This window comes from Hemiscyllium ocellatum, chromosome 7 (genome assembly GCF_020745735.1).
Source record: "Hemiscyllium ocellatum isolate sHemOce1 chromosome 7, sHemOce1.pat.X.cur, whole genome shotgun sequence".
NCBI lineage: Eukaryota > Metazoa > Chordata > Chondrichthyes > Orectolobiformes > Hemiscylliidae > Hemiscyllium > Hemiscyllium ocellatum.
In genome coordinates this window covers 54,120,987-54,140,643 of record NC_083407.1, presented here as the reverse complement: position 1 = coordinate 54,140,643, position 19,657 = coordinate 54,120,987, and the positions used below count along the sequence as shown (strand labels likewise).

The window sequence follows — 19,657 nt, the reverse complement described above, 5'->3', positions numbered from 1 at the left end:
GGTATAGGATTTATGACTATTTGGCAAAGCATAGTGTGATTAAAGGCAGTCAGCATGGCTTTGACAGGGGCAGGTCATGCCTCACGAATCTTATTGAGTTCTTTGAGGTGTCAAGACAGGTTGATGACGGTTGAGCAGTGGATGTGGTGTATATGGATTTCAGCAAGGCATTTGATAAGGTTCCCCATGGTAGGCTCATTCATAAAGTCAGGAAGTATGGGATACAGGGAGATTTGGCTATCTGGATTCAGAATTGGCTGGCTGACAGAAGGCAGAGAGTGGTTGTAGATGGAAAATATTCTGCCTGGAGGACAGTGTTGAGTGGGGTCCCACAGGGCTCTGCACTTGGGCCTCTGCTCTTTGTAGTTTTTATAAATGACTTGGATGAGGAGATTGAGGGGTGGGTTAGTAAGTTTGCAGATGACACAAAGGTTGGAGGTGTCATCGATAGTATCAAGAGCTATTGCAGGCCGCAGCGTGACAGACAGGATGCAGAGCTGGGCTGAGAAATGGCAGATGGAGTTCATCCTGGATAAATGCGAAGTGATACATTTTGCAAGGTCGAACTCGAATGCTGAATATAGAATTAAAGACAGGATTCTTGGCAGTGTGGAGGAACAGAGGGATCTGGGTGTTCAAGTACATAGATCCCTCTAAGTTGCTACCCAAGTGGATAGGGTTGTTAAGAAAGCATATGGTATTTTGTCTTTCATTAACAGGGGGATAGAGTTTAAGAGCCGTGAGGTTTTGCTGCAGCTCTACAACTCCCTGGTGAGGCCACACTTGCCCGACAAAAGGAAAGATACAGAGGCTTTTGAGAGGGTGCAAGGAAGGTTTACCAGGATGCTGCCTGGACTGGAGGGCTTGCCTGATCAAGAAAGGTTGAATAGGCTCGGACCTTTTTCTCTGGAGAGAAGGAGGAAGAGAGGAGACCTGATCGAGGTGTACAAAATAATGAGAGGAATAGATAATCAATAGCCAGAGACTTTTCCCCAGGACAGGATTGACTGGTACGAGAAGTCATAGTTTGAAGATATTAGGAGGAAGGTATAAAGGAGACGTCAGAGATAGGTTTTTTTATGCAGAGAGTTGTGAACGCATTACCAGTGGTGGTGGTGGAAGCAGAGTCACTGGGGACATTTAAGCGACTGCTGGACAAGCACATGGATAGCAGTGAGTGAGGGGTGTGTAGGTTGTTACTATATTTTACATTAGGAACAACATCGTGGGCCATTCTGTGCTGTACTTTTCTTTGTTCTATGTTCTAAAACAAAAGGTTGGGCAACCTGCACATGTGCTGATGTCATTGAGGACAGAATATGGTGACATCAGCTGTGCATTCACAGATAAATCTGGAAGCCTATTGCAGTCAGCTGATGTCACTGGGCTGGTCTACACATGCACCAGCAACCACTTTAGCATGCAGAGCAATTATTTTATGCACATCAGAATAGGCAACAAATTCAATACTTTTCCACTCAAAGTACTGGAAATATCATGAAGGTCACCAAGATAAACATAAAACAATCCACTGCAGAGTAACAAAGTCCCTTACTCTGGTCCAACATAAAATTGCTGCCTGAACTGCTGTGCTTTTCTAGCACCACTCTAATCTAGAATAAAATTTAACATTAAATAGCACTTTATTGCATTAAGGAAGATGGCATAATTGTTAGAAGTCAATTATCTCAGCTCCAGGACATGACAGCAGGGGTTTCTCAGTATAGCGTTAGTTCCTTCATCAATCATCTTACAAATTAAGGTCCAAATTAAGGTCAAACAGGATAGCTTTACTGATGTTTGCATAAAGCTCAGCATCATTCACAACTACTCAGATGTTGAAAAATTCAGTGTCCAAGTGTTGCAAATCCTCGATAACATTCAAGATTGAGTTGATCAGTGGCAGGTAGCATACCTGCCACAAAAGCACCAACAGATGGCCATTTCCAACAAGAAATAATCTAAATTATTGCCCTTCAACATTTAATGACATTACCATTGATGAATCTCCCCTGATCAAAATCTTGCAGGTTACCATTGACCAGGAACTGAACTGAATTTTGTGGTGTATAATTCATTCCAAACTTCTGAAAGCCTGTCCGCCATCTACAAGGGACAAGTTAGGATTTTGATGAAATACTATCCATTTGCCTGAATGAGTGTAACTCCAAAAACACTCAAGAGTCTCAACACCAGCCAGGACAAAGCTGCCTTGATGCAGCTCCAATCTAAAAACTTCAACATTCACTCCCTTCATCACCAAAGTAAAGGCAGTGTGTACCATCCATAAAATGCAGTGCAGAAGATCACTATAGCTTCTTAGACAGCATTTTCCAAATCCATAGCCTGTACCTCTAAAGAGGGCAGGGGAGGGGAAGCAGGTAACTGGGATACCACCTCTTGCATATTCCCCTCTATGTCCCACACCATCCTGACTTAAATTTCACTGTTCCTTAATGGTTGTGATGTTAAAAATTCATAGTAATCTGACAACTTGTTGACTAAAACTTTCACCCCTTTAAGGGCAGCACGGTGGCACAGTGGTTAGCACTGCTGCCTCACAGCACCAGAGACCTGGGTTCAATTCCCGCCTCAGGCGACTGACTGTGTGGAGTTTGCACATTCTCCCCATGTTTCCCCCGGGTGCTCCGGTTTCCGCCCACAATCCAAAAAATGTGCAGATTAGGTGAATTGGCCATGCTAAATTGCCCATAGTGTTAGGTGAAGGGGTAAATGTAGGGGTCGGGTTGCGGGTCGGTGTGGACATGTTGGGCCGAAGGGCCTGTTTCCACACTGTAAGTAATCTAATCTAACAGTTCATTATTTGCAGTGACTAGACAATTTGGACTGGATCTTTTATAGAAAAGAATGATAATTGTTATAATTTAATATTAATTTGTTAACTTCTTTGTTTCTTCTTTCTTCAAGTTTTTTTTCATCACACATCCTGATTTCTGCAGCTCTGGTGTTAGAAGACTCTCAGTCATAAATTCCTCAGCTACTGCAAGATACTACTGCTTGACAATAATGCAGTTACGATTCAAGTTGAAGGAACAAATCAATGTTTTTTTCCTGACCTATTCCTTTACCGTATCACTTAATTTAAATTTGTTACATTTAGGATGATGTAATTGATTGTAACATGAAAGTGTGAACAGCAATGGTCTTGAATTTGAATACCTGAGTTCAAATGTTAACTTTGGCATTGGATTATTTGTATCAGTGAAATAACTTAGAGAACTTAATTTAGGTGATAATAATCAACTATTTTGGGTATTGAAAAATTGGATACATTATTATCATCAACAGGTCTTTGCTAAGTAAATAAGCTATTTACTACAACATCAACAAGTTGAGAATCTAACATTATGCTTTTTATGGTACACTGTTAGTTGTGACAAAGTTAATTTTGGTATTGTGGAAATGTCAAAGAAGTTCAAAGGATTAGCAAACTTTAGAAATCTTGGAAAGCGAATGTGATAATACATCGACAAAGCTTATTAGATGTTTTTAAAACATTTAGAGAGAGGAGTTAAGAGCAAGATTTACAGATTAGCAACTATCATGACAAAGTGCAGTAGCCTGCTTTTGTGTCCCATTAAAGGAGTGTTATTTATTTCTGTTTCCCAAACAATCAATGTCCCTTCTTAAAAGATTGAATCAGAGACTGATGTTAAAGGTGCAAAATCCATTAATAGCATTCTCCAGAATTATTTTTCTGATTTACATCAACAACTTTAACATCAACTCAATGTAGTGAAAATAATCCACAGTTCATTTTTGACATGTGCTTCAAAATGCCCCAGCAAAACTTGTACCAATGTGAAGCAAAGGAAAAGACTTTCAGTGACCGAAGTTATCAATGTAGTAGTAAAATGGTTGATCAGAACTTCAGGACATCACTGAATGGGTTTCTCAGGAAAATATCTTCAGTCCAAGCACTTGTAGCTGCTCCATCAATAACCTTTCCTCCATATTAACTTTTGTAGTACAGTAGAATTACGTGCTGAGGACATCAAGAGTTCAACTCCTTTGGTAATGAAATAACATTTACTAATCCACAGCAAAAATTGGTTAACGTTCAGCCTTGAGCTGACAATTGGCAGATTACTGTCACCTCACAAATTACAGATAATTACCTGTATCAAGACACAGACTAGCCACCATCCATTGATCTTCAATGTCACTGTAATTGCATTATTCTTCATCATCAACATTTATCAAAAGCTTAAATGGCTTGACAGATACAAGAATGAGATGGAGGTGGAGTATTCTGCAAACACTGTGCTGTTCAAAGCTCTTTCTAATATCTAAAAGTCCCAGATTAGGAGTATGATGGAAGGATGTAGGTGCAATAACATTCAAGTTCCACTCGATCTAGATTAGGTTATTTTCTCCTGCCACTGAACTCAATATTCCTTACAGCACTAGCATACCATTGTTGTCATAGATAGGATCTCCCTATTCTATAGGATCTCCCTATTCTGCAACCTCTTTTACCAAGGACAGGAACAACAGTTGCAGAACAAGATTATCACCTTTAGGTTCCCAACTGATTTATGCACGATGTGTTAGAAATCGGCTACTTTTCATTTATGGCCAGAGGGTCAATATCTTGTATTTTAAAAATTTAGCATTACCTTCCCTGGAAAAGTACAAGCAGCCAATAAATGTAATTTTACTCATTTTGACTTATTCTTCAGAACATATAAATATCACTCAGAAAATATCAATTGTTCTTCAAGATCTGACCTAATTAAATATTACAAGTTAATAGCTAAATATTATAAAGACTGTATTTTGCTTCTCAGTCATCAGCTTAAGCCCATATCCATTATTATCCATAGATAAAGAATATCTTGAAAATAAGTTAGAAGATAGTGTTAGGACGGGCTACCGTCCCCGTGTTCGTTTGAAGGAGAGAAACACTGGATCTGATTCAAAATATAAGCTGGTTTAATGAGAGAGAGCCATACAAAATACAGTGAGATTTGCTGCTCACTGGAGAAAGTGCCTTCTGATCTATTGTTCTCTTTGTCTAGCTTTTTAGCCCCTCGCACCCCAGTGCTACATCCTTATTTGGTAGGATATGGTATACTCTTATGGGATTGGTCCCAAGCTGATAACATTCTGTTACCTCAGTATGAGCTACGTGCAATCTAACACGGTTCCAATGTCCTGTTCTCTGTTCACCCTCCCTGGGGCCTCTTTATGCCATCAGCTTTTCAGTCTGTTCTTAGTGTAACATAATGGCTTACTGTTGTCTAGTGAAGCTAACAATTTCCAGACTTGCTAATACTACCTTACGTGAGCACTACCTAACAATAAAGTTTCTTAACACAACCTAACCTTAATGATGCTTCCTAACAATAGTCAACATATCGCTTCATCAATATACAGTTTCATCATATTTTAAAACAGGTTTCACAAGCAGCAATGAGCAGTGAGAAAAATAATGAAATACTAGATGTGGGTTTGCTCACTGAGCTAGAAGGTTCGGTTTCAGATGCTTCATCACCATATAAGTAATATCATCAGTAAGCCTCTGGTGAAGCGCTGGTGTTATGTGCTGTTTTCTATTTATGTCTTTAGGTTTCTTTGGGTGTTTGGCGATGTCATTTCCAGTTCTTTTTCTCAAGAGGATGGTAGATGCGGTCCAAATTGCTGTGTTTGTTGATAGAGTTCCAGTTGGAATGTCATACTTCTGAATTCTTGAGCGTGTCTCTGTTTAGCTTGTTCGAGGATGGATGTGTTGGCTCTGTTAAAGTGGTGTCCTTCCTCGTCTGTATGTAAGGATATTAGTGAGAGTGGTGAAAGTGAGGACTGCGGATGCTGGAGATGAGAGTCAAGATTATAGAGTGTTGCTGGAAAAGCGTAGCAGGTCAGGCAGCATCCGAGGAGCTGGAAAATCAATGTTTCGGACAGGAATCCTGCTGAAGGGCTCCTGTCCGAAACGCTGATTTTCCTGCTCCTCTGATACTGCCTGACCTGCTGTGCTTTTCCAGCACCACTCTAATCTTGACTAGTGAGAGTGGGTCATGTCTTTTTGTGGCTAGTTGATATTCATGCATCCTGGTGGGTAGTTTTCTGCCTGTTTGTCCAATGTACTGTTTATTACAATCTTTGCAAAGTATCTTGTAAGTGACATTCATTTTGCTTGTTGTCTGTATAGGGTCCTTCAATTTCATTAGCTGCTGTTTAAATGTGTTGGTGGGTTTGTGGTCTACCATGATGCCGAGAGATCTGAGTAGTCAGGCAGTTATTTGACTTTGGTTTGGGTTTCTAGGAGCGTTTTGTCTGCTTGTTTGGGTTTGTTGCTGGGAAATTGGCAGACTGTGTTTATTGAGTTCCCGTTCTTCATGAAAATGTTGTATAGGCAATTTTCTTCTGCTCTTTGTAGAGCAGGATTGACCGAATGCAGCTTTGTTTATGGGTGTTGGGATGATTGCTTCTTTAGTTCAGTATTTGGTCCGTATGTATTGTTTTCCTGTAGATGCTGGTTTGAAGTTTCCCATTGACTGTTCGTTCTACTGTGACATCTAGGAAGAGTGTTTGTTGTTTTCCTCTTCTGTGAATTTTATGCCAATAAGGATATTTTTGACAGTCTTGAAGGTTTCCTCTAATTTGTTTTGTTTGTGATGACAAAAGGTGTCATTTACATTGCAGACCCAAAGTTTGAGTTGGATGGTTGGGAGTGCTGTTTGTTCGCTGTTACAGTAATGCTGAGACTAAACAAACAGCTCTCCCAACCATCCAACCAGAGCATGCTGTGAAGCATGTGTTTAGGTTTCTTTGGGTGTTTGGCATTGTCAATTCTGGTTCTTTTCATCAGAAGGATTGTATTTGGGATCCGAGTTGATGTGTTTGTTGATAAAGTTCTGGATGGAATGCCATGCTTCTCAGAATTCTCATGCTTGTCTCGGTTTGGTTCCAACTGGAACTCCATCAACAAACATATCGATTTGGATCCCATCTACCATCCTCCTGAGCAAAGAAACTGGAAATTACATCATCAAACACCCAAAGAAACCTAAACACAAACAGAAAGCGAGGTCTAACACCAGTGCTTCACCAGAGGCTCATTGATGATGTTACCTAGTATGGTGATGAAACATCTGAAACCGAATCTTCCAGCTCAGCGAGCAAACTCACAACAAGAACCTCAACCTGAGCTACAAATCTTTTCAAATCTTGATAACAAAATACTGGGAGACAGGACAGCTAAAAGTTAGGTAATGCAGAAACATTAAAGGAAAGTTAGCATTAAAAGGTATAAGGCGTGTGTGGTTAGGAACAGTAGTGGGTCACATAGCCCATTTAGCCTGCTCCAGCATTCAATTAGATCATAACTGATCATCTACTTCAATGGCAATGTCATGCATTATCTCCATATTCATTGTTGTCATTTGTCTCCATAAGTGTATTGAACATGCTCAACAATAGGGCTTCCATCGCCTGCTCGGGCAGGGACTTCCAGAAATTCTCCACCCTCTCAGTGAAGAAAGTCTTCCTCATCTCAGTTTTAATTGATGTTCCCCTTATTTGGAGACTTTGTCTGTTGGTTTTAGATTCACCACCCACACAAACAACCACTTTGACATGCCATGTAAATATTTTGTAAGTTTCAACGAAGTCACACTTTGTTCTTCAAAATATTCTACAGAATATAGGCCCTCCTTATCTCATAAAACAATCCTGCCATCCCAGAGATAAATCTCATTATCTACGTACCATAGAGAGAGTGCAAGAGATTATCAGACCAAAACTGTACACAATAATCCAGATGACGTCTCACCAACGCACAGCTGAAATATATCTTTACCCCGTACTCAAATTCCTCTGTGATGAAGGCCACATATCATTTGCATTCCTAATTGCTTGCTGCATCTGCATGCTAACTACTTATGAAGAAGGATATCTCGGTCCCATAGGACATCTGCAATTCTTAACCTGCAGATTAAGAAATGTCTTATCACTTCAGTGCTTTTTCTACCAAAGTAAATAATTTTACGTTTCTTCACAATATGTTCCATTTGCCACATTTTAGTTCATTCAATTGGCCTGTTTAAGTCTCTTGAAGTCTCCACATAACATGTGTTCCCATCTAATTTGGTGTCATTACCAAATTTCAATTTGGCAAACTTGCAGAAGATGAATCAGTTGATGGTGGAATCCATTTTGGATTATTTTAATTTAAAGCTAGCCTTGACATTAAAGCCTGAATTTTTCCTTCTGTGTGGGAGATAGATATTTATTGTTGTATGACATTAAAACTCTAATGAAGACTGCATTTCACATGGTAAATGTTGGACTTCAATGTCTTTGTTGAATATTTAGTCCAAGTGTCTAGTTCTGAAAAGATGCAGTTAGTTTTTGTTGTTCTGTGCTATTCAGCAGTTACCACATATCAATCTGAAGGATTGTTGAATAATCAGCAGCAATAAATGCACAGAAATTAATTAACTTTGCAAGTGGTTGGCGTAGTTGCAGACTTTTTGTCAGAACAATAACTTAACAGAACGTGCCAAAAATTATGTTACACTGAAAAATCAGTTTTGGCATGGAATTTTGTGATTATGCGAAAAATGCCTCAGTTTTTAAATTTATATAAAAACAATCTGCTGCTTCTTTGACAATATGTTTACAATTAATTTAATATGCTTCCTACACAAGATGACACAGGAAAATAAACCAATAATAGCTCAAAATGCAAATACATTTACAGTTGACTTGCTAGCGTATAACTTATTAAATTGGATGAATGAGTCTTGGATTATGCGTTACCATTCAAATATTTTGATGCACATTATATAATCAATAAAAACAAATAAAGTTTTTGCAAAATTCAATTACTGTATTTTTTTACTGCATGAAATGGGAAAAAAGCAAATACTTACTGTCTGTATCAAAGATCATGCCCAACCAAATAGCGTCAGACTGTACAGTCTTTTTAAACTGGTTAACAATGAACTTGTTTTCCTTTTCATTAAGGATGCTGACAATATTGGCACCTGGGGCTGAGAGAAAAGTAATGATCACAAACAAAATATAAAAAGTGGTTTCAATTAAATGTTGAATGTTCGGCAAGTTTAATTGCTTCAAAAACTACCTTCAAAACCTATACATTGAAAATGGGATTATTTAATGACGCTGTCTGCATTCCTCAATGTAATGATAAATTTGCCTGTGCATTTCAATCATTAACACACATACATGTAGTCAAAGTACGTTAAAACTGTCAAGTTTAATAGACAAAAGTTTCTATTTAATTATATCTGTATTTCAAACATTAGTTAATAGCTCAAAACAAGTACTTTATAATGGCACAACTAAGATGGTTTTCCTGATGAACAAAATATTTATTTTACAATTCCATCCTCCCCCCTCCCCAAGCTATCAGCTATATTCAATAATATTTGCAAGGTACACAAATGTGCAAAGTATAAAAAGGATTAAAAATATATTTGTATGCTAGTTTTCTGTTACAAAATTTATGATTTTCATGCAAGCAATGACTGAGAACATTTCAGTAAGACAGGACAATAATATTTTAGAGGAGAGAAAGAAAGTAGTACAACATTGAAAGTTCTCATTGCACAATTTCAGTCAAGGATTTGAGCCAACATGAACAGGAGTTGATTTAACTGCTTGATAGATTGTATTGCAGAAACATAATGGTCAGCTCTTTGTGGAAGCTATGGTGTCAAAACCATCAGCATTCACAGTTAACATTTCTGAAATGGACAGCAACTCGGGGATCTGAATCTTACGATATTTTGGTTCAGTTTGAATTGCACGGAGTATTTTGAAAGATTTTTATTGTGAGGCCTCGTGAGCTTCCTAGCCATATCTTACTAAACTCACCTCACTCCTCACATCTGATTCTGCTCCATCCTATCATGCAATATGCACAGATCAATTTGCCACTGGTGGATAGCCTCCAAAAGATGGCATCTCTTGTGCCTGCATCATCTTTAAAAGGCCATTATGCTGCTGGGTGAGCAATGGCATTCTGAAGCTGTCCTTCTCCAGACAGAATCTGAACATGCTGGAAAAGGGCAAAATGGCAGGGCAACTCTCTGACAGAGATCTGGAGGGTCCTCATGAAGGGAGTGGTACAAAAAAAGAGGCAATTTCTTCCCACAGGAAGCCATGACACTGGACCTTGACAGCCTGCTTCAATATTGCTATGGAGGTCAGTATTATATCCACATGGGGAAATAGCCAGAACTGCCATAAGAAGGTCAATGACTTCTCTGCTGCACTAGGACAAGTGCCACAGTCATTTCTTTGTTACCTCACACTTATTCTCCTCATCCCTGAGCTCATGCTCTATCACTCTCACTACTGCCTGCAATAGGTTTCCTCACACACTGTCACTTGCTTCAAACTCCCACATGCGTGTCCTCCACACTGCCTCCTTACTCCTTTGGAATATCAAACCAGTTTTCACCCATTTGCACCACAAACAACAGTTGTGCTATTCATTTCATTTTCGTTAAAAATCACAATACCAGGTTTAGTCCAACAGGTTTATTTAGAAATACTAGCTTTCACAGTGCTCTGATTAAACCTCTTTGACGAGAACCTGATGTGTGATTTTTAACTCTGTCCATCCCAGTCCAACACTGGCACCTCTAAATCATGGCTATCACTTTCTTTTAGTAAATGAGAAGACAACCCATAACACAAATTTGACAGAGATTTTTGAGGAAATGATGAAGATGATTGATGAGGGTAGGGCAGTAGGTATTGTCTCCATGGACTTTATGCAGAAGATTTGAACTTGAATATTTTACTTTATTCCTAGTGTCTACAAATCTCAGATTTTAATTTACTGAGAAATTTGAATTCTATGATGTTAACAGTCACAAATGCCATCTTCTGTGGCTGTGCAAATTTTCATTTTCCCTTTTAAACTTGCAACATTTCTTTATTTCCAGTGTTACTTCTCCAATCATAACCACATCGTCTGTAGAAAAGAGGTCTTTACATTCTACAATTTATACTCTGGAGTCCATCAAATCTTTCCTTGGCCATACCATCTTCATTTACTTCCTGTTTCTTTGAAATATTACTCATGGATGTATACCAATGAAAGCAAGTTCTTTCGCTACAACATTTCCCTTTGTGAAATCAGTCTCTACACCGTCAGCCTGCTAACGTCCAGACCTCAAAGAGATGCAATCTCCTCCAATGAAACAAATGTGAAGAATGAAACCATTACCTTCTTTGCTACCCTAACTCTAGTATTCTCAGGATCAATCTCATTGAGCTGAAACAGACACTGGGGACCAATCAAGTTGTTCTTAGTATTTTATTCAAATCAGCATTTACCTTCAGACCCCACATACTTTCCACTAGAAAAACTGTCCACTTCTGTCTTTTAGGCATCACTTCATTTTATTTCTATTTCAATCCATCGGATGCTAAAACTCCTATCCATGCCTTTATCACTTCTGACGTTGATAATTCTATTGCTTTTCTGGTTGTCCTTCTATCTTACACATTACATAAGTTTGGGTTAATCTTTTTTCATACCAGGTCTCACTTACACATCACCCCTCTAACCTGCTACCCTGGCTCGAGTACTCCAACTCTACCAATTTGAAATGCTCATCCTCATCTCATGCTTAACCTCATCCCTCCCTACTGAAGTAACCTGCTATTGTTGGTCAAACACCTCCTTGAAACTCTGATTCGGAGCTTGAGTGCATCTTCTCTCTCTTTGCCACACCACAGGCAGAAGTGCCTGACCCCTGCAATTCCCCTCATAACCTTGCCACCTCTCTAACTCTTCCACATCTTTTGACACTCTCCTCAAAACTCACTACTTCAATAGATTTTTGCTAACCTTACTCATGCATTTCTCTTTGGTTTGGCATTTCTATCTGAATAAACTTCTCTAAAGTACTTTGGAATTTTCTTCGGTGCTAAAGGTGCTATCAAATCCAAGTTGTTCTATCAGTAGCCATTATCTGAAATATTTATAATAACATTTATTAACTTTTAATAAATATTTTAAGATGAGATTCAGTACCAGTTTCTTGGCAGATTTCCTGAGCTCTGTTCATTTTATAGCCAATTCCTGGAGCCGAAATGAAAGTGTACCACTTGTTTCCAAACGGAATCCATGTGACATCAGAATCAAAAGCACATTCTTTTAAAAAGAATAAAGTATTGTTATCTGCAGTTTTCAAAGTCACAGATCAAAATTAAATTTCCAACAGTTAAAGTTTCAGGAAGCTTACCATATTTAATGGCAGGGTCTGTATTGGTCACTTTTGTAATATTGTACACATACTCATTCCAACTCACTTGTATCCCTCTGTTTCTTTCAAATTGTTACCTGCAGATGATTGTGTGGGGGCCTGTCCACTGGCTGCAAATTCAGAAATAACCTCACCAAAGTCAGTTGGGAAAACACTTACCTGTCCATTGTTGAACTTTTGAATTCTTGAGGGGACTTTCAAAAAAACCCTATTTTTGCATATATTCTACAAAGATTGGTAGTTTCCTGCCAGTAATGCAATACAACCTAGGCATTTTTCTAGGGCTAGACAGGAGTAGCCTTGCAGAGAGTTGATTTGAAAATTGAGTAGGTGGTGTGTTTCCATCCAGCACAGAAGAATCCCCCAGCCAAGCCCATTTGGGTACTGGTGGTGGGAGGTCAACCTGGTATAGCCAGGACCAGTTGTTGATTAAACACTAGTGCAGCAGGGTGAGTCCCTTGTGTTAGTCCTTAACTAACTGTGCATTGAATGTGTAGAGAGTGTACGTTGAAGATGGGGAATGGCGTGGAGCTGCTGTGTGTTAGAAATACAAACATCCAGGCAGATGGAGAGTATTCCATCACACTCATAACTTGTGCCTTGCAGATGGTGGACAAACTTTGGGAGATCAGAGATGAGATACTTGCTGCAAAATTTCTAGCTTTGGACTTGCTTTTCTCGCCACACTGGCCCCAGTTAAGTTTCTTTTCAATAGTAACATGCAGGATGTTGACAGTGGGGAGAATTCAGTGATGGCAATGCCACTAAACAAAGGGAGATGCAGATATTTTCTATTGTTAGAGGTGGCCCTTGTTCAGCACTTGCATAGCCAGATTGATATTACCCACTAATCAGCTCATCTGGATTTTGTCCAGGTGTGGCTGCATATTGATGTGGGCTCCTTCAGTATCTGAGGAGTTGTGAATGGTGCCAAACATTGGGCAATCACCAGCAAATATCCCCACTTTTAGTCTTATGATGTAGGGAAGGTCATGAACGAAGCAGTAAAGATGTTTGGGCCTGGATATTGACTTGGAACTGCTGCAGAGATGTTTAGGGACTGAGATGATTCATTTACTAATAAATCATTTTACTGAAATTATTCCAACCAACTATCCAAAACGTGAGAACCAAGTAAAACAGTGCTGGGGCAATTCAGCATTCCTGGTCATAGCAGCCATTATAGGATTTATGCTTCATGACTGATTTTCCAAACTATCATTTTCACAATGTGATCTTCGACTATGTATAGAATAGAAATGTTTGTTTATACAAGGAATTGGGCACTTAAGAGATTTTGTCATAAAGGATCAATTCTAGAATGTACAATATATTGAATGTTGTTTGTATCAGTCGTGATATCATGGATAGACACATTCCTCAGCATATCTTTTGAGGTCTGTTCATAATGGACATTGGGTGAGTTGGCAACGGTGAATCAGGGGAAAAGGTAGAGGGAAGTAAAAGTTGATATTGTATTGACATAAGAGCTAGAAGGTATTAAGGGATTGAATAGAAAAGAGCCTTGGGAGATAGGTAGGTGGGTATAAGGTAGCATGGAGTGAGTTGAGAGCATAGGGTGCCATGGATGGCTCATTGAGAATGAAGTGGTGAGAATACAAAGGATGTTTGAATCTTTACTTTTACACTTTTAACATAGTGTTGGAATCCTCAGGCAGGATTTCTTCCTGGAAGCTTGCTTCACTCATCCAGAGTTGCCCAGCCCAATTCCCCATCCAGCCTGTCCTGCTAGACCAAAAATGGGAAGTGCCGTTTTTAAAGGTTGGTTTGGTAAAGCTGGGATTTTTTGCATCTCTGCATACCTGACCCAGGACTAAAAGAAATTGTGCCTGCATGCTTAAGGTGATGGATGGGATGCCAACTTCATGTGGCTCTTTGTCCTAGATGACTTCAAGCTACTTCAGCATTGTCAGATTACACTCATCCAGGCAAGTGTAAAGTATTCCATTACATCCTTCCTTTTAGCTGGTGGACAGGCTTTGGGGGTCAACATGTGAATTACTTGCCATGGAGTTCACAGCCTCTGTCCTGCTCTTGTAGTCACATTCTTTATATGGCTAACCTAGTTTAGTTTCTTTCTCTCAGGTTTTTGACGGAGGGAACAACAGTGGCTACAAGAGCAGCTCAGAGATATTCCCCAAAGCCTGTCCACCATCTACAAGACAAGTCAGGAATGTGATGGAATTCTCCACACTTGCCTCAAAAACACTCAAGAAGCTTGACACCATTCAGGCCAAAGCAGCCCACTTGACTGGCACATCGACAAGCATCCTCTACCTCCACCACTAATACCACTACCTACAATATACACTGCAGAAATTCAGAAAAACAGCATCTACCAAACCCACAACCACTTCCATTTTGAAGGATTAGGGCACGAAATACATGGGAACATCACCACCTGCAAGCTCCCCTCCAAACACCCACATCAATGCAATAGTCAAGAAAGCACAACAATGTATCTACTTCCTCAGGAAGCTAAGGAAATTCAGCATGTCCATAAAGACTCTCAAATTATTTTTATTGATACAACACAGAAAGCATCTTATTTGGATGCATCCCAGCATGGCATAGCAACTGCTGTTCCCAAGACCGCAAGAAACCACACAGAATAGTGAACACAGCCTAGTCCATTACAGAAACCAGTCCTCCATCCATTGACTTCATCTTTATTTCCTGTTATATTGGTTGCTTTTCCAATGTAAAAGTCCCCTCTCACCCCGGTTATATGCTCTTCTACTCTTCTGTTGGTCAAAAGTTTGAATACACATACAAATAGATTCAAGAATGGCTTTCTCCTGCTGTTGTTATTAGATTTTTGAACGGACCTCTCAAATGTTAATTCTGATCTCTTTCTCTGCACCTTCTCTGCAGCTGTAACATTGTTATCTGCAGTCCTTGCTGCTACCCTGACACACTTTGTATGCTATGATCTGCCTTATAGCACGCAAAACAATTTTCACTATCTCTGTAAATGACAACAATCATCAAGGCCCTATTTAATTGCATTAAGACATCCGTGCTCCTGTATTCAAATCATCTTACTACGAAGACCAACTGACCAGTTGCACCTACATGCTTACCTTCAGCAACTGGTGTACAAGGAGTCTCAGGTCTTATTGAAAATTCTCCTTTTGCAATTTATAGCCAAATAAGAATCAGCCTACTGTTCTTGCTATCAAAGTGGATAACCTCACTTTTACTCATATTATAATGTATCTGCCATGCATTTTCCACTCACGCAGCTTTTCCAAATTATTCTGAAGTATCTCTGCATCCTTACAGCTCACCTTCCTAAATCAGGGATGGCACCTTTACATTGAACTAAAGTCAAAAGTCTAAAGAAATAGAGAGATGGCAGCTGTAGAAATAGCAGTGAATGGGAGCTCTTGATCACACCGTATGTAGCTGCAAATGTGTTGCTGGTCAAAGCACAGCAGGCCAGGCAGCATCTCAGGAATAGAGAATTCGACGTTTCGAGCATAAGCCCTTCATCAGGAATAAGAGAGAGAGAGCCAAGCAGGCTAAGATAAAAGGTAGGGAGGAGGGACTAGGGGGAGGGGCGATGGAGGTGGGATAGGTGGAAGGAGGTCAAGGTGAGGGTGATAGGCCGGAGTGGGGTGGGGGCGGAGAGGTCAGGAAGAGGATTGCAGATTAGGAGGGCGGTGCTGAGTTAGAGGAAACCAACTGAGACAAGGTGGGGGGAGGGGAGATGAAGAAACTGGAGAAATCTGAATTCATACCTTGTGGTTGGAGGGTTCCCAGGCGGAAGATGAGGCGCTCCTCCTCCAGCCGTCGTACAGTTGTGTTCTGCCGGTGGAGGAGTCCAAGGACCTGCATGTCCTCGGTGGAGTGGGAGGGAGAGTTAAAGTGTTGAGCCACGGGGTGATTGGGTTGGTTGGTTCGGGCGGCCCGGAGGTGTTCTCTGGAGTGTTCAGCAAGTAAGCGGCCCGTCTCCCCAATATAGAGGAGGCCACATCGGGTGCAGCGGATGCAATAGATGATGTGTGTGGAGGTACAGGTGAACTTGTGGCGGATATGGAAGGATCCCTTGGGGCCTTGGAGGGAAGTGAGTGTGGAGGTGTGGGCGCAAGTTTTACATTTCCTGCGGTTGCAGGGGAAGGTGCCGGGGGTGGAGGTTGGGTTGGTGGGGGGTGTGGATCTGACGAGGGAGTCACGAAGGGAGTGGTCCTTGCGGAACGCTGATAGGGGAGGGGAGGGAAATATATCCTTGGTGGTGGGGTCCGTTTGGAGGTGGCGGAAATGGCGGCGGATGATACGTTGTATGCGGAGGTTGGTGGGGTGGTAGGTGAGAACCAGTGGGGTTCTGTCTTGGTGGCGGTTGGAGGAGCGGGGCTCAAGGGCGGAGGAGCGGGAAGTGGAGGAGATGCGGTGGAGGGCATCGTCGATCACGTCTGGGGGGAATCTGCGGTCCTTGAAGAAGGAGGCCATCTGGGCTGTGCGGTGTTGGAATTGGTCCTCCTGGGAGCAGATGCGGCGGAGACGAAGGAATTGGGAATATGGGATGGCGTTTTTACAGGGGGCAGGGTGGGAGGAGGTGTAGTCCAGGTAGCTGTGGGAGTCAGTCGGTTTATAATAGATGTCTGTGTTGAGTCGGTCGCCCGAGATAGAAATGGAAAGGTCTAGGAAGGGGAAGGAGGAGTCTGAGACAGTCCAGGTGAATTTCAGGTCAGGATGGAAGGTGTTAGTAAAGTTGATGAACTGTTCAACCTCCTCGTGGGAGCACGAGGCAGCGCCGATACAGTCATCAATGTAGCGGAGGAAAAGGTGGGGCTACATCGATGACTGTACCCCCACCTTTTCCTCCAAGACAGAGCCCCACTGGTTCTCACCTACCACCCCACCAACCTCCGCATACAACGTATCATCCGCCGCCATTTCCGCCACCTCCAAACGGACCCCACCACCAAGGATATATTTCCCTCCCCTCCCCTATCAGCGTTCCGCAAGGACCACTCCCTTCGTGACTCCCTCGTCAGATCCACACCCCCCACCAACCCAACCTCCACCCCCGGCACCTTCCCCTGCAACCGCAGGAAATGTAAAACTTGCGCCCACACCTCCACACTCACTTCCCTCCAAGGCCCCAAGGGATCCTTCCATATCCGCCACAAGTTCACCTGTACCTCCACACACATCATCTATTGCATCCGCTGCACCCGATGTGGCCTCCTCTATATTGGGGAGACGGGCCGCTTACTTGCTGAACGCTTCAGAGAACACCTCCGGGCGCCCGAACCAACCAACACAAACACCCCGTGGCTCAACACTTTAACTCTCCCTCCCACTCCACCGAGGACATGCAGGTCCTTGGACTCCTCCACCGGCAGAACACAACTACACGACGGCTGGAGGAGGAGCGCCTCATCTTCCGCCTGGGAACCCTCCAACCACAAGGTATGAATTCAGATTTCTCCAGTTTCCTCATCTCCCCTCCCCCCACCTTGTCTCAGTCGGTTTCCTCTAACTCAGCACCGCCCTCCTAATCTGCAATCCTCTTCCTGACCTCTCCGCCCCCACCCCACTCCGGCCTATCACCCTCACCTTGACCTCCTTCCACCTATCCCACCTCCATCGCCCCTCCCACTAGTCCCTCCTCCCTACCTTTTATCTTAGCCTGCTTGGCTCTCTCTCTCTTATTCCTGATGAAGGGCTTATGCTCGAAACGTCGAATTCTCTATTCCTGAGATGCTGCCTGGCCTGCTGTGCTTTGACCAGCAACACATTTGCAGCTGTGATCTCCAGCATCTGCAGACCTCATTTTTTACACACCGTATGTAGAGCAGGAGTAGCTTTTCCTTCAGTCATCTATCCTCCTTGACCTTAGCTTCCTTGCCTGCTTCAGGTAGCTTCCTAAATTATTCACAACAGCTATTAGTGATATTAACAAAGGCATCAAAGTATACCTGCCAAATTCTAGAAGGTAAATACAGTAATATACTCATACGTCAGGTCTCCATGGTCAGGAATATCTCAAACCAGTGATGGCAACTTTAATCATGACTGGATTAGCAGAGAGAACGGGCCATTGGATTAAGTACAGCTGTTAAGGTGATGTGGGAGCTAACACGAAGAAAAAAGTGATTTAATTTAAAATCCAAGAACAAACGTCCGATTGAAGAAATGCGCGCGCGTGCATGTTCGGAAAGAACAGAATAGTTTATAAAAACCCCATGACACAGTACGTCCAATCAACAAATTTAGAGGCTGACGAAATAACAGAATTAAAATTTGATTGGGTTACCTTCACGTCCAAATTATTTACTTAACAGATTATTGCTTTTACAAAACGGTAGTGCTAGCTCGGACGTTTGCAGAGACTGGTGTCTCCCTTCTGCAACGTGCATTTTTTTCCCCTGAAGACAGACAGTTAACGAGGACAGGAATGTTCTGGTAAAAGATTCTTTCAATTTAATGTAACTTTTCCACAATTAAATTTCCGCCCATTAGGGGGCGACTGGTCTAGCCTTGGATAACATTAAAGTTATGTTGTTTTTAAAATACAATGGTTTCGAAAATAACTAAAATTACCACACGGTGACGTAGTAAACAAATCACAAATTTCCTCTGGTCACGAACATTACAGAAGCCTAGGGATGAGGCAAAGATAACATTTCTGATCAAATTGGGATTAAAGTTTAAACAGTTTGCTGGAGATAAATTTCCAACGTTATTACCAGGACCATTTCATTCTAACTTTCTGATTCATACCTCTCACCAGACAGAGGAGGACAGGCAGCGAGGAGCTAGCTCCAAATATTAGCGAGGACTTTGAAGCAGAAATCAGTCATACTGACTGAAGAAAAATTCAAAAGGTTTCACACACTCACCCGGAATGATTGTTAACGACAAAGAAGGCAGGCACAGGGCTAACAGATACACCAAGTGGAAAGTTCGAACTCTCCTAACGTCCATGTTTAAACCTCAATGTCCCACACTTTTCACAATGTCTGAAAACAGATGTGACGAGCCCATAACTCCAACCTCATGAACATCTGAACTTTGGATGCGTCATGTTTGCGTTGCTTGTAATATGTTGCAAAACTGACTGAAGAAGAAGAAGAAAAAGAAAAAGCAAAAGCTATCGCCACAGGCAGGAAGTAAGCTGCAAAGACAACACATGTCGAAAAGAGCAAAATGCATATTTAGTTATAAATCTGCGCGCCTGATTCGACCACGACCAATGGATCAAATTATCAAGCGCCAGAATTTTTTCTTTTTCTATAAAAAAAATCAAATTTAGTTGTTGATGGAAACTAACTTTGTGTTCTAAATATTCCAGAAAGTTTGATTATTACAAAAAAATAAACGGATGAGAATTGAAACTTCGTAGTTAAAAATCA

General features: G+C 41.4%; 1 protein-coding gene across 2 annotated transcripts in view; it reads right to left on the bottom strand.

Moving 5' to 3' along the window:
• cd302 (CD302 molecule) overlaps positions 1 to 19,453 on the bottom strand; it is a 41,577-nt gene extending 22,124 nt beyond the window's left edge. Inside the window, exons 1-3 of one of the 2 annotated variants that reach the window (XM_060827892.1) lie at positions 19,145 to 19,453; positions 12,041 to 12,160; positions 8,898 to 9,017 (exon numbers count right to left, since the gene is read on the bottom strand). In XM_060827892.1, coding sequence (XP_060683875.1) covers positions 8,898 to 9,017; positions 12,041 to 12,160; positions 19,145 to 19,229 — 325 coding nt within the window. In that variant the 5' untranslated portion in view covers positions 19,230 to 19,453. The remainder of the gene's footprint in view (positions 1 to 8,897; positions 9,018 to 12,040; positions 12,161 to 19,144) is intronic. The other variant, XM_060827891.1, reaches the window with a different exon arrangement.
• Between the last annotated feature and the right edge of the window lie 204 nt (positions 19,454 to 19,657).